Source organism: Neolamprologus brichardi, chromosome 3 (assembly GCF_056152115.1).
Source record: "Neolamprologus brichardi isolate AB-2024 chromosome 3, ASM5615211v1, whole genome shotgun sequence".
In the NCBI taxonomy this organism is placed as follows: domain Eukaryota; kingdom Metazoa; phylum Chordata; class Actinopteri; order Cichliformes; family Cichlidae; genus Neolamprologus; species Neolamprologus brichardi.
Window position 1 is genome coordinate 20,641,519 of NC_142106.1, and position 23,146 is coordinate 20,664,664.

Genomic DNA, 23,146 nt, shown 5'->3' on the forward strand with positions numbered 1-23,146 from the left:
CATTTGACCAGAACTGAACTTCATGTTCAAAGACTCTGCAGTGATGACTTTACATTAGTGAAGTTTGTCAGTTAAAATGATAAATAAAGTATTTTTAGTGAAAGATTTCACTGTTGTGGGAAAAAGTGCTTTCGCCTGCTGTGACCATTTGCTCTGAGTAAGTATTACGTCTCTGGGCTGATCATCTATCAATCTGTTTTTAACTGTTTACAAAGCTTCATGGAAACGTGTTTGTTGTATTTTGAAGCAATTTAGTGACTTTGTGCAGCAGCCTTTAGAATATAATCAGAGATTCGTGGCTCCTTGAAAATTAGCAGCAGCTGATTAATATTTCTATGGCAGGAGGAAAATACTAAATGTCTTTTCTTGTGCTTGCTAATAGTTTTAATCACTTTTCTACAGCAGTTTGAACCCATCAGAATGATGTGTTTGTGTGCTGGAGCATCTGTGAGAGTAACTATTATTGGTGGCAAAGCTCCCAGCAAACACAACAAGCAGACGAGGAGCAGACAAAGGAAACAAAATGTCCATCGCTGTTTCTGTAAGAAGTCAGTCGAGCTCCAAGACTTTAATTTTAAAACTTCCTATGCAGTTATTCCAGGATTTGAAATGTTTCCAAGATTTCAAATGTTTTGATGGTCTTGATGTTTAATACATCAAAACTCTTAACTACACCTAACAAAGAAAAACAGTCGATAGAGGCCACTTTCACCATCCAGGGTAAACTTACTTACTTATAACTTTATGACTGCATTTTAGTAATTTAGTAATTTAAAGAGTAAAAAGAAACTAAAAGAAAATTAAATATTTTAAAAGTGTCCACAAACGTACCTCTGACTGTTCTCCGTGTCACAGTTCAAATGAATTATTAGTTTCAGGAGTGGAACAGTTTTGAGAATTAGATTTATTTAAATACTGTGTCTGAATATGATTTATGACAAAGACTGTTTAACACGTTGTTACGACCTGGCTCGAAATGATCGTAACAAGAGCGGGGTGTCCCGTAACCCTAACCCACAAGAAACAGATAACCCACCAACACAGGCACGTAACACATGTGCATATATGTGATCAGTGTGTGTATGAGACCTGAAGGTGGAGACAGCTGTGTTCTTGTTGTGTTTCTGGATGTAAAACAGAAGTACTTCACATTTAAAGCTTCTCTTGGACTTCACATGTGTATGATACAACTACAACTAAGTAAATTATTACTTAGTTTCATAAAAATCTCCCTAATTTGTTTCTGCAGCACCAAACATGTCAAAGCATGCTGTAGACAGAGCTTGTTAGACAGAGCTTGTTAAGTCTTTGTTTTCTTCACAGTTCTCAGCGTCTCGTGTGCTTCTTCTTCTTCTTCTTCTTTCTCTTCACACAAAGTCGTAGAAGTTTTCAGATGTGTCACAGCTGGATGTGAGGATGGGACCCACTTTCCTCTGTGAGCTGGGCCTATTCTGTGAGTGCATCACTTCTTCCTTTGATTCATTGACTGATGAACATGTTTCAGTAAAATTAGAGTTTCAGTCATTTGCAGCATTTCAGTTCATGTTTTGTTCTCAACATGGTTGTTTGTAGACGGGATTAGATTTCAGTGCACTGACGCTGGTTTATTTTATCTAAGAAAGGTTTGTTTCTTCATCAGTGATAATTTGATGCATTTTACATTAAATATATAATTTAAACCAACCATAGCAGCCACTGATAACAGGTGTGTTTGATTGATGCCATGTTTGAGTGAGTCTTCAGTTTGATGATGTGTGAAGTTTCTTCCTTTATTGCAGTTCTCTGTACGCTCCTCTGCAGCGGACACGCGAAAGGTGACTGAACAGTTTTCACTTTTATTTATTTAGTAAATATTCATCTTAATGCATGAATCTTAAACACTTTCCATTTCTGTTTTTATTTCTCAATATATTTATAAGTTTATGAACATGTCAGAACAGATTTTGATTTGTAAAGTACATTAAAGTGTTTCAGGTCAATAATGTTGTGTTTGTGTTGGATTAGATGCTTTGCTAACTGTTCATCCCAGCTCGACCATGTTCATCGGAGAGACTGTTACCTTCAGATGTGACATGAAGGAAGGAAAACGCACTGACTGGGAATACAAACTCATGAAGGATGGTCGAGCCTTTATCCCATACGACACATAGAAAAATTACAGAAAACAAATTAGGTCTACATCTGATTCTGGTAAATACCAGTGCTTTGGTTATATGAAGAATTCACATTATACAAAGAACAGTAATACTGTCTCCCTAACTGTGCTGGGTAAGTCCTCAGTGACCATGACCAATAAATATAATATACATAATATAATAATTAAAATATTCATCTAAATTATAAAATAGAGTGTGCACTTAATTAATGTGTTCATGGAAGGAGCTTTGAAAAACATCTTTAGCCAGGACCTGTGTTCTTATTACATAATAATAGATCATATATATACATATTTTATTCCCCTAACAGCAGGTAAACCCAGGGCCACACTGACTCCAGGATCAACTATCATACCAGTAGGGGGCAGTGTGACACTGAACTGCTCTGTGGGGAGCTCTGCTGGCTGGAAATATGAGTGGTTCAGACGTGACCAAAACACTGAAGATCAAATGAGAGCAGATGATCAACAAAATGGAGTAATCAGAGTATCTCAAGGTGGAATCTACCGCTGCAGAGGAAGAAGAGGAAACCCAGTTTACTACACTGATAAAAGTGATGATGTCACCATTAAGATAACCTGTGAGTTCAGTCATTTAGTTTAAAATTCACATTCAGACACACAGTGTTAAGTTTTCTCTGCTGAGCTGATGTTTCTGTTTGTATCTTAACTGTTAATAAACAGTTTCCAATCAGGTTGTTGTTAAAGGACGACCCAGCTGGCCTCAGATAATCAACGGTGAGACGATCAGTCTGACATGTGAGGTGCAGGAAGGAGGTGAAACCACTGAGTGGGAGTATAGATGGAGAGGACCCAAGCAAACCACACAGTGGACTCACAATAATTACTGGATATTCAATGTTTCTGAGTCCAGCAGTGGAGACTACACGTGTAAGAGTCGACGCAGAGATGAGTCATATTCTTCAACAAAGTGGAGTGAAGCCTTCAACTTGTCAGTATCAAGTAAGTCATGTTTGTTGATGAGCTTCATTTTACAAACATAACAATGATCAGCACAGGATGAGATCAACCTGATAGTAGCCTCATTATAGACAGTTTTAAATCCATTGGACGTATGGGACTAAAGAAAAACATCCAAATATTGTTATTACCATGTCATCACTACCACCCTCACCAACCCCCGTCATCATACTCAGACTGATCCTTTTCAAGCACTAATAGGTCCTGAGGGGGGCGCCAGTTTATTATGGACAAACAGACTTTTGGTCTGATACCTGATTGTAAACAGAAGCTGAGGTCATTTCATTGTAAAGTTTGTGTGTGTAAGAAAGAGCAGTGAGGCTTGTAGGAAGTTAGACAGAGATGAGTAGGTGGAGAAAAGATTTGTTGTAATATTTCAGATGGAGATGTTGCCATGGTGACTGATGGAGCTACAAGCAGAAATCTAATGTTTTCATTGTTGAGCTGGTTTATTGTGGCAGCCTAGAAACAGAGATGGTGACTCTGTGACGTCTGTGCAGCTGAAATGGTGTAGAGAGCCCAGTGATGTGAACATAGTTTCTGCTGTAAGCTGTGAATGTGAACACATCTCTAATGTGGAAACAACATTTCACGACTGCGACAGACATTTTTTCCTCCACAGGGGGCCGAACTGTTTGAAGGGATTTTCTTCATGGATTACATGTTTTTATACATTTTATCTCAGGAATGATGGATGAGTTTGTTTTATTAATGCAGTGATGTGTGAAATGTTGATATTAGTGTGTAAGTTATGAAGATACGTTTTTCTAATAGGGAGAGATGTTGATTTCTTCTGATGGTGTGGAAAGAAGATTGACTGATGCCAAATCAAAGCAAACTGCTGCAGTTAATAAATCATGTAGTTACATGATAATATGTAATGAAGGCCAGAAATTAAGAGTTAAAAGTCTTATAATTAAAGTGGTGCTATTAGAGATTTGTCTGTGCAGCTATGATGATCTGCTCTTGTGTGAACTTATATCTGAGTCTCACATTAGCGAGAATCTTCTGGTGAATCTGTTGTTTTTGTTGGGAGCAGGAAGGCTTTAGGCAGAAAGGGAAAGGACTAGTTTATAAATGGAAATGCATTACAGACCTGTGTGAGAGGAGAAAGTAGATGACATCAGCAATAACACTGCTGGGATGTTTTTACTACTAATTTCCCAGTTTAAACACTCATCCAATTGATGAAATCCAGTTCAGCATTCAATACAATCCACCCCTCACAACTCATCAGGAAACTGACAGACCTGGGCATCAGTTCCCTCATGTGCAAATGGTTACTGGACTTCCTGATGAACCGCCCCCAACATGCCCGGCTGGATAACCACTGCTCATCTACAATCACAATGAACACCGGTGTACCACAAGGCTGTGTAATGAGCCCTTTCTTCTACTCCCTCTTCACCCACGACTGCAGACCTGCTGATGGTTCCAACACCATCATTAAGTTTGCAGATGACACCACGGTGATTGGCCTCATCAGTGACAACGATGAGGCCGCCTACAGGGAGGAGGTGGATCGTCTGGCTGAGTGGTGCGACAGAAACAACCTGCTGCTTAACACCAAGAAGACCGAGGAGCTCATCGTGGACTACAGGAGGAATGCTGACCCACATCCACCCATCCACATTAAGGGGACGGCTGTGGAGCGTGTGAGCAGCTTCAAGTTCCTGGGAGTCCACATCTCCGAGGATCTCATCTGGACGACCAACTGCTCCAAGCTGGTCAAGAAGGCTCACCAGCGCCTCTTCTTCTTGAGGACTCTGAGGAAGAACCACCTGTCCTCAGACATCCTGGTGAACTTCTATCGCTGCACCATCGAGCAACTGTATAACAGTCTGGTACGGGAACTGCTCTGCCTCGGACCGGAAGGCGTTGCAGAGGGTCGTGAAAACTGCCCAGCGCATCGCCGGAGCACCACTACTGTATAGTTCTGTGTAAATAATAATTCTGTACAATACAATAATTTTTAATTCTACAACTGTTTATAACCTGCATAGTTCATATTTCTGTATAGTTTGTCATATTTATATCCTGTTCATAGCCTGTACATACTTATAGTTATAGCATATTCATAACATACTTCATACCGTGTACATATTACATACCATAATAGACCCATTTCTGTAATATACTTGCATATCTATATTATTGCTAATATATATTGTAATATATCTATATCATGGCTAAAGCACTTCTGGATGGATGCAAACTGCATTTCGTTGCCCTGTACCTGTGCAATGACAATAAAGTTGAATTCTATTCTATTCTATTCTAATTATAAAAATGTTGTTATTAAAATGTACCATTGTGCAATTAATTTTGCGTACTACTCACAGAACGCACAAAAATAAAAAAATACTTTGATGGGTCTGTCTAGCACAGGCCCACCGCTGAAACGAGACAATTTAACTACACAGCAAAAGCATTGGACACCAAGTAGGCAAAGTTGTTTGTGTTACTCATGCATGAGGGAGACCTGCCTGGAGCCAGATGTCGTTCTGCCCACTTGACCTCCGTCAGACTCTCAGCCCTGTAGCACTCGTTTTATTGTGGTTACATGAATATGCATAGGTTCATTAACATATGGCGTTTTTACATAGATATACAAGTGTGTGTGTGTGTGGTCAAGATGTGAACCTGTGAAGACTCCCCAAAGCTGGTGCCAGGAGTCTAGCGGTCCATCTCAACAAAAGGCTCTTATACATAACCAAATACAGAGTAGGTGTCCTCCTATACCATAAATCAGTAAGTGGAGATATGACCTCTCTCCTGACCTTAAGTTGTATGTGCATGCCTGAGTGCTCTGGGAGGCACATAGAGTCTCCACAGACTACTAAGGATCAAACCTCTATCAATCTACAACTAATTATAAAACTCTAAGCATATATGAGTAAATATTTCTAAGCATAAATGACAATCCAATTTTTTCCTTTTCCTTACCTCAGGTAAATCTAGGGCCACACTGACTCCAGGATCAACTATCATACCAGTAGGGGGCAGTGTGACACTGAACTGCTCTGTGGGGAGCTCTGCTGACTGGAAATATGAGTGGTTCAGACGTGACCCAAACACTGACGTTCAAATCAGAACCGATGATCAACAAAACGGAGTAATCAGAGTATCTCAAGGAGGAATCTACCACTGCAGAGGAAGAAGAGAAAACCCAGTTTACTACACTGATAAAAGTGATGATGTCACCATTGAGATAACCTGTGAGTTCAGTCATTTTTGTTTTGTTTGTCATGTTTGTTGTTGAGCTCCATTTTACAAACATAGCAATGGTCAGCACAGGAACAATTCAGTAGTCTACAAAGTATGTTACATTGTTTTTAAAATATATGCAGCAAACATTTTTACAGACACTGTTGTAGAACAGGGATTTCTGAGATGATCATATCATTTTACATTTTATCTTTAGATGTTTCGTTACTTGCAGCTTGTCACATAAACAAATAATTTGTTTCCCCTCTTTGTTAAATCTAAGAAAAATGCTAAATATAGAATCAGAACCAGAAAAGATTTTATTGCCAAGCAATTGATCAGATTTACAATATTAGGAAATTTCTGCTGTACTTAGTGTGACATATATTATAAGACGAACACTTAAATAGATAAATAAAATAAAATAAATAAATAAATAACAGTTTGACAGGAATACAAAAGCATGTTTGTACCAGCAAAATGATTTCAATAGAGTTTTTAATTTAGCTGAACACTTGGCACATCTCAGCATGTTGTCCAGGCTGTCCGTAAAAAATCTGAGAACACTGGACAAGCCACAGAAAAAAAAGAAGAGTTGGGAGGCCTAAAAAACTACAGCAGTGACTGAAAGTCCCATCCTTAAGAAATAAAAAATCCAAAGCCCTTGAACATATTTATTGTCTTTAAAGCAGCTTCTGAATTATTGAACTCAAGAGTTTGTGTTTCTTATTTACAACAGCTGTGCTCAGTTCGGAGAGCTCTTCATTTCTAATGATCGTTGGACTAATTTCTGGAATCACATTAATTTTCCTCCTGCTGTATTACTGCAAGTCCAAAGGTGAGAGTTTTTGTTCCTCTGATCTCACAGATTTTACTCTTTAAATATTTATGTGCACAGACACATAACGCAGGCCATGTATAAAACATAACCATGTAAAAGCAAATGTCTTCTTTGAAGTGTTTAATAAAGGTTCAGCTGATGACCAGAGGGTCTGTCAGGATGAAGATCAGCAGCAGGTGTACTCGTCTCTTCTTCATGGTTAGCTTTTCATGTAGTTTAAAAGATTCTGATGCTCTTTGCAACAAGACTGCTGCAGTTTTAACACTGGTGAATTAAACAAAGTTAATAACAGCATTTAATATAAACGTTACCGATGAGAATACTTGATAATAGTAATGATAAGTAGAATAATTTTCTTTGACCTGCAGGTGATCGTTGTGTCTATGAGACAATCAGAGGCTCTAAAAGCACTGACACTGGTACAGTATAAACTTTAATTCATTCACAGCTCATGGAGGCTGTTATAAAATAACTGTGATTAATAAAATAAATCATAATGTTATTTCAGGTCAAATAGAAGGTGATTTATCTGTGATTCAGCTCAAAGTGATTAACAAGACACGTGAGTATCCAACATAAAAGATATTAAATTTGCAAAACTGTTTGTTTTTTAAATGCTTTCATTTCATCACCTCAACAGAGCACCGTGGTGACCCAGAGGAGAGCTCTGACTATTATAATGTCAATCCAAATTCAACCCCAGGTATGAAATCTTTACAGGAGCTCTTTAACTGTTTTATCTGCTCACTCAGTGTGTTTCACTTGTTTTAGTTAAATTAGACGATAATTTTAATGTCCTGTAGATCTGTTTCAGGCTGAGAGGACATTTTACAGTTTATGCTGTCGAGCATGGATGCACTTAAAGAGAGCATTCATTTAATGTGCTCTAATATAACTGACTGTGTCTCATAGATACCAGCCTTCCTCTTTAGGAAGCTGGGTGACCTGTGTGATGGTCCAGTGGGTTCTTCCTGTGGAAAGTGATTCTTTCTGTTTGAATTACACGTCTTTTTAGAATTGCATTTTGTTAACTTTTGTCTGTTTTTGTTTTATACCTTGTGAAGCACTTTGTGATCTTTTATCAAGAAATGTGCTATAAAAATAAAATTTTACTTACTTACTTAAATATGCGAGCCATGAGACGTAACAGTAGGTGGAGCTTCTCCTCGTGACTGAAGAGCCACTTTGGTTCTCAGCCATCAGATCTTATCTTTGTCATGTTCTGCCTCCACGTTTCCTTCCTGTCTATGCAGTCTCATGAAGAAAAACATTTTAATGAATGAATACAACCCCCTGTTAAGAATTACGCCTGGGTGGAGGGGACTGATAAGACGAGGATATACAGGCCCATGTATAGAGGCTGCCACCACCATAAAAATACACCCCTGGTAAATGTTTTTGAACACCCCAATTTTTCCAGTTGGACTTAAAAATATATTGTGGAATCAATTTATAGACCAACATGTCTTCTAAACTTTAGACTCATCCAAGTAAACACCTCTGGCAGATATGACAGCTGAACACGCTCGTGGCATTCTTTCTAGAAATCAAATATTCTTCAGAAAGTTCTTCTCATATCTGTTACAGATGTTTCCATAAATGTGTGTCACTTGTAGGTTGCTTTGCTTTCACTCTTCTGTCCAGTTCATCCCAAACCAGCTTGATGGGGTTAAAGTCTGGATACTGTGCTGGACACTCCATGTTTTCAAGCTTACCATCTTCTTTTTTCCTGAGGTAGTTCTGGCATAGCTTGGACTGTCTTTCAGCTTTTATGAACCCTGACCAACTAGGTACTTACCAGAGGGAATTGCATGGTGGTGCAGAATGCTGTGGCAGCTGTTTTGGTTCAGGGTGCCTCTCATTCTGCACAAGTCACCGACCCTGGATCCAGCACACTAGTGATGGGATTTCCGGCTCTTTTTAGAGAACCGGCTCTTTCGGCTCGGCTCACTACAAAGAGCCGGCTCTTTCGGCTCCGAACCGGCTCTTCAAGTTGTTTTGTTGCTTTAATTATTTAATCATTAACCACAATATAAAATTATGCAGAAAATGAATTACTAATGTAAAAAAAGTGGTTTTATTTATATATGTTTATATATGGCCCCTAGAGACAAATCACGTACAAACTCCAAAACACATTTCTAGCGTTTACTGAACTTCCAAAACAGAGCAACCCAGATCACTTAAATTACACAAAAGAAAGCATGTGTGTATTGTTTGTGTATTTATAGACAAGCACTCATATTTATTCAAATAATTAAAAAAAAAAAAGTTCATTTACCTGTTACTACCACACACCAAATCCAGTTGTTGATACTTCCTGGCTTGTGTAGCCACTAGGTAACAAAAGCTCAACACTGCGCCCAGCATCCTGGAGCACTTCTGTTGTCTTTTGTACGTGTTTTGGAGTTTTTACGTGTTTTGGAGTTTTTACACATTTTGGAGTTTGTACGTGTTTTGGAGTTTGTACGCGCTTCTGAGTTTTTACGTGTTTTGGAGTTTGTACATGCTTAGGAGTTTGTACGTGTTTTGGAGTTTGTACGTGCTTTGTCTCTAAGGTCCACCATAAATATACTTTATTTATTCACTCCACATAAAATGTAATAAATAAATCATATAATACAAAAAACAACTATTTACATTTTAAACTTTTAACTATTTAAATTTTCAGCTTTTTCCTTTTAAACAAATTTGACGTGAAACACAAAACACTGCAAACCACAACACAATTAAATATAAATTAAAATATTAAAACAAAAAGAAGATGCACATTCTCTGTCATATGGGCCTGCATGATTTCTGAATCCTTTATCATCTGCAACTGAAAATAGTGGATGATTACTATACCTTTCTAATGTGATGTTGTTGTCCCTCGCTCTCTTTCTCTCTGGCTCTGTTCCTGTGCTACTGCGAGTGTAACTAACGCCCCTCCCCCCTCTGCCCAGCGCAAAGTACAGGCCGTGCATGCGGAGTTTAGCGGAAAAAAGGGCGAGAGAGAGGGTGAGAGAAAGACAAAAAAACCCTCACGGCTCCCAATAAGGAGCCGGCTCGCGTCGTTCACTTCAAAGAGGCGGCTCTAAGAGCCATTTCGTTCGCGAACGACCCATCACTACAGCACACAGCCGGAGACCATCACGCTTCTTCCTCCATGTTTGACACTTGATGCCGCACACTGTGGCTGTTCTGTGTTGCAGATCTGTAACTGTGCAAACTGGGTTTGAGCACTTTAAACAGGCCAGAGTGTCTGGATTTTCAGCAGGCTCCACCACTGTTTCTGCTTAAGGCTCAGCACCCCTCCTGACCCAGCACAGATTTAAACCATACAGAGTGGAGGCTGATTGGCCCAAAGAAGGAGGGCAAGAAGATGATTGGACTAGAGTAATCATGTAAGTATAGAGATTGACAGTGATAGTGATGCAGAGAACAGAAAAGCAGACTAACAGCCAGGAAAGCAGATGACTGATTACAGATCTTCCTCACACATAGGCAGCTCAACTTACACATAAGCTTCATTTATAATTATCGTATTGCAGCTTAACCAAAGAGTCACTGATTTAATGATATTTTTCTTTAAATCTGCTAAGTTAACAGGTGTAAGTGGAGGCCAAGCAATTGTCTGTAGTCAGCCTGAAGAATTGTAATGTCTGGATTTAATCTGATTACTAATTCTCAAACAGTTTATGGAAAACTCCTACAGTATTTTCAGGAAATGGATTTTGGATTTGAGTTAAAGTGTTTCTTCAGTTTCATCTCAGTGAGTTTCAGTCTGTGCTTGTAACTAAACGATTTTCTGCTGCAGTCTGAACGACCTGCCATTTTAAAGTCAGTCAAAGTTTGTTCGATCTCAAAAACATTTCCTACGAGCCTCAGGAAGTAGCTCACTGTGTGGTTACTGCGTGACAAAGTTAACAGCTTTTATCTCTTTGAATACAACAGTTGCAGCTACTTTTAAGGAAACAGAAAAGAGAAGGGAGGGAGGCGGACTTCATCTCACTTCCTGAATTTGAGTGAACATTTGACCAGAACTGAACTTCATGTTCAAAGACTCTGCAGTGATGACTTTACATTAATGAAGTTTGTCAGTTAAAATGATAAATAAAGTATTTTTAGTGAAAGATTTTACTGTTGTGGGAAAAAGTGCTTTCGCCTGCTTTGACCATTTGCTCTGAGTAAGTATTACGTCTCTGGGCTGATCATCTATCAATCTGTTTTTAACTGTTTACAAAGCTTCATAGAAATGTGTTTGTTGTATTTTGAAGCAATTTAGTGACTTTGTGCAGCAGCCTTTAGAATATAATCAGAGATTCGTGGCTGCTTGAAAATTAGCAGCAGCTGATTAATATTTCTATGGCAGGAAGAAAATACCAAATGTCTTTTCTTGTGCTTGCTAATAGTTTTAATCACTCTACAGCAGTTTGAACCCATCAGAATGATGTGTTTGTGTGCTGGAGCATCTGTGAGAGTAACTATTATTGGTGTCAAAGCTCCCAGCAAACACAACAAGCAGACGAGGAGCAGACAAAGGAAACAAAATGTCCATCGCTGTTTCTGTAAGAAGTCAGTCGAGCTCCAAGACTTTAATTTTAAAACTTCCTATGCAGTTATTCCAGGATTTGAAATGTTTCCAAGATTTCAAATGTTTTGATGGTCTTGATGTTTAATACATCAAAACTCTTAACTACACCTAACAAAGAAAAACAGTCGATAGAGGCCACTTTCACCATCCAGGGTAAACTTACTTACTTATAACTTTATGACTGCATTTTAGTAATTTAGTAATTTAAAGAGTAAAAAGAAACTAAACTAAAATTAAAAAATAAAAAGTGTCCACAAACGTACCTCTGACTGTTCTCCGTGTCACGGTTCAAATGAATTATTAGTTTCAGGAGTGGAACAGTTTTGAGAATTAGATTTATTTAAATACTGTGTCTGAATATGATTTATGACAAAGACTGTTTAACATGTGCATATATGTGATCAGTGTGTGTATGAGACCTGAAAGTGCAGACAGCTGTGTTCTTGTTGTGTTTCTGGATGTAAAACAGAAGTACTTCACATTTAAAGCTTCTCTTGGACTTCACATGTGTATGATACAACTACAACTAAGTAAATTATTACTTAGTTTCATAAAAATCTTCCTAATTTGTTTTTGCAGCACCAAACATGTCAAAGCATGCTGTAGACAGAGCTTGTTAAGGTGTGATAAAAGGAAGGAAGTGGAGAGAAGAAGAAGTTTTAAAGTCTTTGTTTTCTTCACAGTTCTCAGCGTCTCGTGTGCTTCTTCTTCTTCTTCCTCTTCACACAAAGTCGTAGAAGTTTTCAGACGTGTCACAGCTGGATGTGAGGATGGGACCCACTTTCCTCTGTGAGCTGGGCCTATTCTGTGAGTGCATCACTTCTTCCTTTGATTCATTGACTGATGAACATGTTTTAGTAAAATGACAGAGTTTCAGTCATTTGCAGCATTTCAGTTCATGTTTTGTTATCAACATGGTTGTTTGTAGACGGGATTAGATTTCAGTGCACTGACGCTGGTTTAGTTTATCTAAGAAAGGTTTGTTTCTTCATCAGTGATAATTTGATGCATTTTACATTAAATATATAATTTAAACCAATCATAGCAGCCACTGGTAACACCAGGTGTGTTTGATTGATGCCATGTTTGAGTGAGTCTTCAGTTTGATGATGTGTGAAGTTTCTTCCTTTATTGCAGTTCTCTGTACACTCCTCTGCAGCGGACACGCGAAAGGTGACTGAACAGTTTTCACTGTTCATTTATTTAGTAAATATTCATCTTAATGCATCAATCTTAAACACTTTCCATTTCTGTTTTTATTTCTCAATATATTTATAAGTTTATGAACATGTCAGAACAGATTCTTTTTTGTAAAGTACATTAAAGTGTTTTAGATCAATGATGTTGTGTTTGTGTTGGATTCTAGATGCTTTGCTAACTGTTGAACCCAGCTCGACCATGTTCATTGGAGAGACTGTTAGCTTCAAATGTGACATGAAGGAAGGAAAACGCACTGACTGGGAATACAAACTCAACAAGGATGGTCGAGAAATTTTAAAGTCCAACACAAACAAAGACCTCAGTATAAAAATTGCATCTACAGTTCAGAGTGGTAAATACAGCTGCTCTGCTGACAACAAGAGATACCAGAAAACAAAGAACAGTAACACTGTCTCTGTAACTGTGAAGGGTAAGTCGTCAGTGACATGTGCACTAAATAATGTTGTCATGGAAACTTGTTTCTGTTGCTTTAAAGCATAAACTTTAACCAGGAAACTGATTTTACCTGTTACATCACTCACAGTACACACAGTGATAAAATACTCACAGACTCTAAACTTTAAAACAAAGAAATAGAAGAAACATGAAAAGTTTAAGGTGACTGATGTTTCTGTTATTTAAACCAAAAACCACACAGAGCTCTGAAACCATCATTGTGTGTCCTTCAGCAGTGACCTGTGATAGTTTACATTAGTGTGACTTTTTCAGGTCAGAAAAACATTTATACTGTAATTATTTAGTTACAAAAACAATATCAACATGTTGAGAAAGACACGAGAAGAAAATCAAAGAACACAGAGAGAAAATAAATAGAAAAATATGATAAAGAGGAATGTGGGTGGAAAGTTTCACCACATTAAACCAAATTTTTAAATTCCCCTTTTCTATATTTGTACAAGTTCATAATGAATAATGCATTTCCCCTTTTTTCCTAACAGCAGGTAAACCCAGGGCCACACTGACTCCAGGATCAACTATCATACCAGTAGGGGGCAGTGTGACGCTGAACTGCTCTGTGGGGAGCTCTGCTGGCTGGAAATATGAGTGGTTCAGACGTGACCAAAACACTGAAGATCAAATGAGAACAGATGATCAACAAAACAGAGTAATCAGAGTATCTCAAGGAGGAATCTACCACTGCAGAGGAAGAAGAGGAAACCCAGTTTACTACACTGATAAAAGTGATGATGTCACCATTAAGATAACCTGTGAGTTCAGTCATTTTAGTTTAAAATTCACATTCAGACACACAGTGTTAAGTTTTCTCTGCTGAGCTGATGTTTCTGTTTGTATCTTAACTGTTAATAAACAGTTTCCAATCAGGTTGTTGTTAAAGGACGACCCAGCTGGCCTCAGATATTCAGCGGTGAGACGATCAGTCTGACATGTGAGGTGCAGGAAGGAGGTGAAACCACTGAGTGGGAGTATAGATGGAGAGGACCCAACCAGACCACACAGTGGACTCACAATAATTACTGGATATTCAATGTTTCTGAGTCCAGCAGTGGAGACTACACGTGTAAGAGTCGACACAGAGATGACTCATATTCTTCAACAATGTGGAGTGAAGCCTTCAACTTGTCAGTATCAAGTAAGTCATGTTTGTTGATGAGCTTCATTTTACAAACACAACAATGATCAGCACAGGATGAGATCAACCTGATAGTAGCCTCATTATAGACAGTTTTAAATCTATTGGACGTATGGGACTAAAGAAAAACATCCAAATATTGTTATTACCATGTCATCACTACCACCCTCACCAACCCCAGTCATCATACTCAGACTGATCCTTTTCAAGCACTAATAGGCGCTGAGGGGGGCGACAGTTTATTATGGACAAACAGACATTTGGTCTGATACCTGATTGTAAACAGACGCTGAGGTCATTTCATTGTAAAGTTTGTGTGTGTAAGAAAGAGCAGTGAGGCTTGTAGGAAGTTAGACAGAGATGAGTAGGTGGAGAAAAGGTTTGTTGTAATATTTCAGATGGAGATGTTGTCATGGTGACTGATGGAGCTACAAACAGAAATCTAATGTTTTCATTGTTGAGCTGGTTTATTGTGGCAGCCTAGAAACAGAGATGGTGACTCTGTGACGTCTGTGCAGCTGAAATGGTGTAGAGAGCCCAGTGATGTGAACATAGTTTCTGCTGTATGCTGTGAATGTGAACACATCTCTAATGTGGAAACAACATTTTACGACTGCGACAGACATTTTTCCTCCACAGGGGGCTGAACTGTTTGAAGGGATTTTCTTCATGGATTACATGTTTTTATACATTTTATCTCTGGAATGATGGATGAGTTTGTTTTATTAATGCAGTGATGTGTGAAATGTTTGATTTCTTCTGATGGTGTTGAAAGAAGATTAACTAATACCAAATAAAAGCAAACTTTTATCTGGTATTAAAGTTTGAAGGTGTGAATTAAAGAAATGAAAAGTTAGAAGTCTCATAATTAAACTGCTGCAGTAGAGATTTGTCTGTGCAGCTATGATGATCTGCTCCTGTGTGGTCTGACGTCTGAGTCTCACATTAGCGAGAATCTTCTGATGAATCTGTTTTTGTTGGGAGCAGGAAGGCTTGATGCAGAAAGGGAAAGGACTAGTTTATAAATGGAAATGCATTACAGAGCTGTGTGAGAGGAGGAAGTGGACGAGACCAGTATTAACACTGCTGGGATGCTTTAACGATTAATTTGTGATGCCTGTTCAAACTCATCCAATTGATGAAATAGAGAGTATTTTTTTCAAATGATGTTGTTATTAAAATGTATCATTTTACAATAATTTTACTTTTCTCACACAAAAATGAAATGGTCTTTTATCCATGTTTTTTTCTTTTCTTCCTCTTTTTCCTTACCTCAGGTAAACCCAGGGCCACACTGACTCCAGGATCAACTATCATACCAGTAGGGGGCAGTGTGATGCTGAACTGCTCTGTGGGGAGCTCTGCTGGCTGGAAATATGAGTGGTTCAGACGTGACCCAAACACTGAAGATCAAATGAGAACAGATGATCAACAAAACAGAGTAATCAGAGTATCTGAAAGAGGAATCTACCACTGCAGAGGAAGAAGAGGAAACCCAGTTTACTACACTGATAAAAGTGATGATGTCACCATTAAGATAACCTGTGAGTTCAGTCGTTTTAGTTTTGTTTGTCATGTTTGTTGTTGAGCTCCATTTTACAAACGTAACAATGGTCAGCACAGGAACAATTCAATGGTCTACAAAGTATGTTACTTTTTTTTGCGAGACCCAGAGCTGCACCTGAGGTAGCCTTATAGTTTGTCAGACACTTTGCGTAATGAATAGTTCAAAGGTCATTGTTGAGCTCTAGTCACATCACCCCAGTAAGATGATGAAATACACAAACATCACATGTGTCTATAAAAGCACTTTGGAAACTTTTAAATGTATAAAACAAATACTGACAAAACTACATCATCCCTATTTAAAAGTCTCGTGGAAATTTACTTCCAGCTGATAACATAAATAAAACACACACATATTTGATCTCAGTCACCATGGTCGTGCAGCCCCTCAGCTTCCTGGTACATGCAAGTAAGCTTAAACATAAGTGATTTCCTTCTCAAGTTCACAAATTTTTTTTAGAAAATCTGACCTCTAACTTTGACCTCGAGGTCACTGAGATTTGAACTTATCTGAGATTATTAGTAGATGATGAGTTCCCGAGTTATCGTAATCATAAATACAAGTGTCCAAGCTGCCAACTATACCCCATAAAGTCTGTGAAGGTTCTCAGTCATCCAGGTCATCGTAGTCAAAGGAGCTTGCAAAGAAAAGCGTCTGGACTTCTTTAAGTTACTTGAAGACGTTTCACCTCTCATCCGAGAGGCTTCTTCAGTTCTAAGGTCAAATGGTGGAGAGTCCCAGATATAACCCTAGTGGGAGTGTCCCCCCACAAAGGGACAAAAGGACCCCCTGATGATCCTCTAATCGCCTGAGCCAAGGTGTGGAACTGGGTGTGGGTCCCAATCAGCCAGAGTTTCGGGTGAGTTCATTGTGAAACCTGGCCCCACCTTATCATGCGAATTCCTGAGTTCAGATGGCCCAGGATGTGAGTGGGCGTTAAGGCGTCTGGGAGGGGATCTCAAAACTGGATTATAGATGGCAGAGAGTTGGTGTCGTAAACCACCGCCTCTGTTCAAAGATGGTCGCTCACAGTGGACATAGATGGCTTCTTTCACTCCTCTTTCAAACCATCTGTCCTCTCTGTCCAAAATGTGAACATTGGCATCCTCGAAAGAGTGTCCTTTATCCTTACGATGTAGATGGACAGCTGAGTCTTGTCCTGTGGAGGTGGCTCTTCTGTGTTGTGCCATGCGCTTGTGAAGTGGCTGTTTGGTCTCTCCAATGTAGAGGTCTGGGCATTCCTCGCTGCACTGTACGGCATACACCACATTGTTAAGTCTGTGTTTTGGCGTTTTGTCTTTCGGGTGAACCAGTTTTTGTCTGAGTGTGTTGCTGGGTCTGAAGTACACTGGGATGTCATGCTTGGAGAAAACCCTCCTGAGTTTCTCTGATACACCGGCTACATAGGGGATGATAATGTTGTTGCGTCTGTCCTTCTTATCCTCCCTCGCTGGTGTCTGATCTTCTTTTCTGTGCCTCTTTGCTGACTTTAAAAACGCCCATTTAGGATAGCCGCACGTTTTGAGTGCTTCCTTTACATGTGTGTGTTCCTTCTTTTTCCCTTCAGGCTTAGAGGGAACATGTTCCCTCTAAGCCTGAAAGACAAAACCCGAAAGACAAAACGCCAAAACACAGACTTAACAATGTGGTGTATGCCGTACAGTGCAGCGAGGAATGCCCAGACCTCTACATTGGAGAGACCAAACAGCCACTTCACAAGCGCATGGCACAACACAGAAGAGCCACCTCCACAGGACAAGACTCAGCTGTCCATCTGCATTTTAAGGATAAAGGACACTCTTTCGAGGATGCCAATGTTCACATTTTGGACAGAGAAGACAGATGGTTTGAAAGAGGAGTGAAAGAAGCCATCTATGTCCACTGTGAGCGACCATCTTTGAACAGAGGCGGTGGTTTACGACACCAACTCTCTGCCATCTATAATCCAGTTTTGAGTTCCCTCCCAGACGCCTTAACGCCCACTCACACCCTGGGCCATCTGACCTCAGGAATTCGCATGATAAGGTAGGGCCAGGTTTCACAATGAACTCACCCGAAACTCTGGCTGATTGGGACCCACACCCAGTTCCACACCTTGGCTCAGGCGATTAGAGGATCATCAGGGGGTCCTTTTGTCCCTCGGTGGGGGGGACACTCCCACCAGGTTTATATCTGGGACTCACCACCATTTGACCTTAGAACTGAAGAAGCTTCTCGGATGAGAGGTGAAACGTCTTCAAGTAACTTAAAGAAGTCCAGACGCTTTTCTTTGCAAGCTCCTTTGACTATACCCCATAAAGTGATGATGATGAATAAGATTGTGTGCTTTACTGTGAATATTGAGGGCTGTTGCCAGTTTGACAGTATTCAGTATGATGTTTATGTAATATTCAGAATATCTGCTCCTTATCAGCTGCAACACTACCGCAGATTTCACAGTGGCTGCATCACCATCGTTCTTGTGAACACTGACACTTTTTAATTTTAGCGTGTTCAGTGCCGTCTTTACTGAAAGTGTAAAAACACTGAGACAAAACGCTGTTTCAGTTTAGAGAGGCTCTATAAAGAGGAAGCTCGCTCTTCTTTGGACCCATTTTTCCACAAATGTTTGTAAAGGCTACGTGCTTGATTTTATACATCTGTGACACCTCAGAGATTAAGAAGGCTACTAGACATTTTATTAGGTACACCTTGCTGGTACTGGGTGGACCCCCATTAGCTTTCAGCACTGCCTCTATATAGTCGAAGTAATTGTATATTACACTGCACCAGCTGACATCTGTCCTGGTGAACCTGTTGGTTCCAAGTTACACAGAGAAAAATTTCTTTCGCTCGTCAAACTCATGTAAAATAACATGAGAGTGGAGGAGATGTGATCAGGAGTTCTGGTATTGTAAAAAGTGCCAGCTCTTGTGTGTGTTTCATGTGAAGCCTGTTGTACATTTAAATCTGTTTACATGTAATTAAATCTTCTTATTTATTCAGCAGTGCCCAGGACTGGAAACTCTTCATTTCCTGCTCTGTTGATCGTTGGACTCATCTGTGGACTTTTACTGATTCTTCTTCTGCTGTTGTGTCGCTTCAAACAGTCAAAGGGTGAAACCATTTCTCTCTGATATTACACTGAGCATAATCTAATTGTTCAGAACTACAGACGTACCCTGAACGCTGCATGTAACGTTACAGCACCAGAACAGTTTGCAATAAAAACATCTGATTGTGTTTTTCTGTTTTGTTTTTCAGATTCATGCTTTGCCAGGTTTGTTTAAATCTTCTCTCTCATTTTTTATCAAACCAGAATTACATCCTGTGTTTCTTATTAAATCCACTGTTTTACTACATTTTATGTTCCAGCACAAATCAAACCATAAACCAAACGATCAACCAGGATGAAGCTCGAGACAGCCAACATGCTTCTCCTCACCAAGGTCAGTGTTAACAGTGACAAGTTCTGCTTTAGACATTTCTGTTTGTAAGGTGATCAGATCCATGTATATGAGTTTTAATTGTTTTAGGTGATGCTTGTCTCTATGAATCAGTCAAAGACCACGATGACACAAAAAATGGTAAAGTATAAACAGCGGTTTATAAGTATGCAGTCTCTTTGATTATTCTCATGTATGTGTAAATGTTTGAACTCTATTTTAGTTGAATCTGGGGATGTCACATATTCTTTGATTGAGTTTAAAAACATCACTCAGAAAGGTGAGTATTTAATCTGCTACCAATATAAAATACACTAGTGTACATGCTGTTATTGGACAGTAGTATCCAAATGAAGGAAAAACTAGATTTTCATTCATGTTATTGCTCCAAGAAGAAAAAGCAAGAAACCAGCTGATCGCTGTAATGTGCTCTGTTCAACAAATAAACAAATAAATAGAGAAGAAAGTGGAAAAAGGTGGAACACATTTAAAAAGTTAAAATTCAGGGACTTCAATCAGTGTAATTAGCAAGCATAAAACATTGTGAGTCCATTTCAGCTGCTTTGGTGCAAACTGATGATATTATGAGACGTTACCATCAGGCTGCACAGGCAGACCAGGATGGCCCATCCTCATGTGCATGCTTTTGATCAAACTGTTAGAAATAGACTCTGCGAACACAGCATGAGGCCTCATGTCCTTTACTAGGACTTGTACTCACAGCACAGCAATGTGCAGCTCGACTGAACAACAGCAACAGGAAAGTCAGTCAGGGGGATAAAGAGAGAGCAATGACCTGTGAACACCACCTCAAAAATATTCTCTTTTTGGGGTTGTTGTTTCCTCTTCAGTGCACCTCTTGTCATTCTGAGTTGCACCAAAGCAGGTGAAATGGAGTCAGGTATCCCTGAAGTTTGAATGAAAATGTTTCATACTGTGATAGTCGAATGTTCCCTTAATTTAATTTGAACAATGAATCTTTTACAATAAAACAATAAACCAAAGAACAATTAATAATCAGTCCAATTCCTTCAGTATTTAAAACCTTTGCTGAAATGTTTTTTCTTTTCAGAGATTCCATTTTCCTTTTTCCAGAGTGTAATTTAATGTAATTACTTTTTTCCATAAAGGTTTTCATGTTCTTATAGGTGCTGCAGGTTATAAACCTTAACCTATAATCACGGGATTCATTTTAATCCTGTTCTCGACAGAGACAATACATTCAGTTTAGACCAATCATGTCAAAGATCTGTATTTTAAATGAGATTAGCCAGCATCATTCTTCCCGTGTTTCATGTGATTCTAATATCAGGGGTCATCTATCACTGAGGAGACCCATCTGAATGCTCACTGGCTGTTTTTGATGTAGGCACAATGTGAAAGAAGCAGATTTTTAATAATGACAACAACGGGCTGTCAAAAAAATTCATTTTCAATAGATGAGAACCTCCCTCAGTCAGTTCATGTGAAGAGTTAGGTTTTCAATGACAAAATGATTTCAGTATAAAGAAAATCAAAGTTACTCCAAAGTTAGTTTATCGTCTGTCTGTCCTCCTTTAGATGAGAGCCTGTTGTATGCAGAGGTCTCCCACAAGAGAGCTAAAGCCAAGAGAAACAAGGGTGAGTAAAGTAGTAAGGTACACATTTCTCTTTGCTGTCTGTTTTACACTTTTTACCCCTCGGTCTAAAAGGCTGATTTGAGCTATTGTCATCCTGCTGGCTGTGTGGACTTAGAATTAAGATGTTACTGACAATCATCTTTGACTAATAATGTCTTTATTTGCAGAAAAATCAGCCTCTGCAGTCATTTATTCTGAAGTCAAGTCACAACCAGCTCTTGGTAATTGCACAGAAATAACAGACTCACTATAATGATAATCGCTATAATGATGAACTCAACCAAGATAATATCTAATGCTGAGAAATGTTAGTCAGTGTAGAGAACATCCTTCAGTCATTTCATGTAGTTTAGGTGTTGAATGACAGAATGATATAAATATAAAGGAAATTAAAGACAGTCAACCTTTTCTGATCATCGTCTGTCCTCTTTAGATAACAGCCTGTTGTATGCAGAGGTCTCCCACAACAGAGCCAAAGTCAAGATACATAAAGGTAAGTAAAGTAATCTAAAAAATGGCAAATGTTTCATTTTTCTGTCTGTTTTATACTTTTATACACACCAAGAAAAAGTGTATAAATAGGAGAGCCTTTGAATTAAGATGTTACTGGCAGTCATCTCATCAAAAATTCTCTTTATTTGCAGGAAAATCAGCCCCTGCAGCAGCTGATGAAGCAGTTTATTCTGAAGTCAAATCAAAACCAGCTCTTAGTAATACAGAAATAAAATAGCTTACATACTGTGATTTGTTGTTGTAATGATTAACTCGATAAACGGAGTCCCAAATCACCTTTAAACACTGAATAATTCTGCATCGATTCTTCTAGATCATGTGTCTGCAAAACCAACTAAATGTAGCAAAAGCAAAATTTTATTTATTTGAATTTAACAGCACTGGAAGAAAGAAGAACAACGACAAAAGTAGATTTAAACTTTTTTATGAAAAGTTTTCTTTCATTGAAAAATAGGCAGCAGCAGCAAGTGATAGTGTGGTGTTAGGATCAGGATCTTTCCACTTTCACACAAGCATTTATTGAACTGCATATTGTAAACATACACGGCAGACCCAGTGGAATTTTGATCACTTGTATTAATACTTTGACGGTTGCTGGACACACACACACTGCAGCTCAACACAACAACCACAACAACACCGTTAACCAAAACTCTGAACTTTTAAGCCGGCGAGGCGTGATTGCAGACGCCGCGCAGGTGTGTACATCGCACCTGCAGCAGCATCGTAAACCACGCCCCACCACACATGTATTGTTACATCTATATTTACAGATCTTTCCTTTGTTTGTGCAAATCAGCATTTTTGTTCCTCTTGTTTTTTTTTAAATGGGTTTGTAAACATAATAACATTTTATATTTATTTATTTCATATTTGGTAAGCTGCCATCAAATTTTTTATTCTGTTATCTAATTTTGTGTGTCATTTAAACAATGTAACCTTTATTATATAAATGTTATACAGTATATTCTTCAGTCTTGTGTTTTGTGTTTGTTGATAAATTACATACGTACATAAATGCTGAGAGGAGTCCTTCAAGTGTTTATATAACTTTGAACATGTATGACACCCTTTCTACCACACAAATGGACAAACTTTGTTGAGGGAGAGGAGGAGGGGCGATAGTTTTCAACACAGAATACAGTGTTGAAAATTTCTGTTAGTATTTTAAATCTAATATTTCATGTCAGATTTTTTGTGACTTTGCAGTTTCATCTTAAGTCTTAAGACTTGCCTAGTGAAGTCAAAAACAGACGGCAATGAAAACATGAAAGAGATCTCTCTCCTTTTAATTTAACTCACCTTGGATCCTGTTGGAAACTGTAGCAGCTCAAATTCACATGTGTTTCCATGTCCTGTTAATGGTGGCAGGACCTTGTCAAGCTGTGTAACCAGCAGCTTTTTTTGTTGGCTTTTGCATTGTACTGACGTGAGCCTGGATCAGGAGCGT

General features: G+C 38.8%; 2 protein-coding genes across 4 annotated transcripts; both read left to right on the top strand.

Annotated features, from left to right (window-relative positions):
* The first annotated feature begins 1,367 nt into the window (after positions 1-1,367).
* On the top strand, positions 1,368-7,889 carry LOC148103826 (leukocyte immunoglobulin-like receptor subfamily B member 3A). Its single transcript, XM_087834395.1, is given in 9 exon segments — positions 1,368-1,453; positions 1,779-1,814; positions 2,005-2,268; positions 2,467-2,736; positions 2,840-3,131; positions 6,098-6,354; positions 7,083-7,382; positions 7,553-7,603; positions 7,825-7,889. Coding segments are annotated over 7 exon segments (1,299 nt in total). The 5' UTR covers positions 1,368-1,416; the 3' UTR covers positions 7,226-7,382; positions 7,553-7,603; positions 7,825-7,889.
* A 5,238-nt stretch (positions 7,890-13,127) lies between these two features.
* On the top strand, positions 13,128-22,518 carry LOC102782977 (uncharacterized). Of its 3 annotated transcripts, XM_087834219.1 has the most exons (13): positions 13,128-13,390; positions 13,920-14,189; positions 14,294-14,572; positions 15,850-16,116; positions 19,125-19,235; positions 19,383-19,398; positions 19,494-19,567; positions 19,655-19,705; positions 19,788-19,844; positions 21,125-21,184; positions 21,351-21,404; positions 21,617-21,676; positions 21,828-22,518. In XM_087834219.1, exons 1-13 carry the CDS (start codon positions 13,159-13,161, stop codon positions 21,911-21,913), a joined length of 1,617 nt encoding a protein of 538 aa, XP_087690345.1. In that variant the 5' UTR covers positions 13,128-13,158; the 3' UTR covers positions 21,914-22,518. The 3 variants fall into 3 exon arrangements, with proteins under 3 accessions (XP_087690345.1, XP_087690350.1, XP_087690355.1); XM_087834224.1 differs by lacking the exon at positions 19,788-19,844; XM_087834229.1 differs by lacking the exons at positions 19,655-19,705; positions 19,788-19,844.
* Positions 22,519-23,146: the final 628 nt, after the last annotated feature.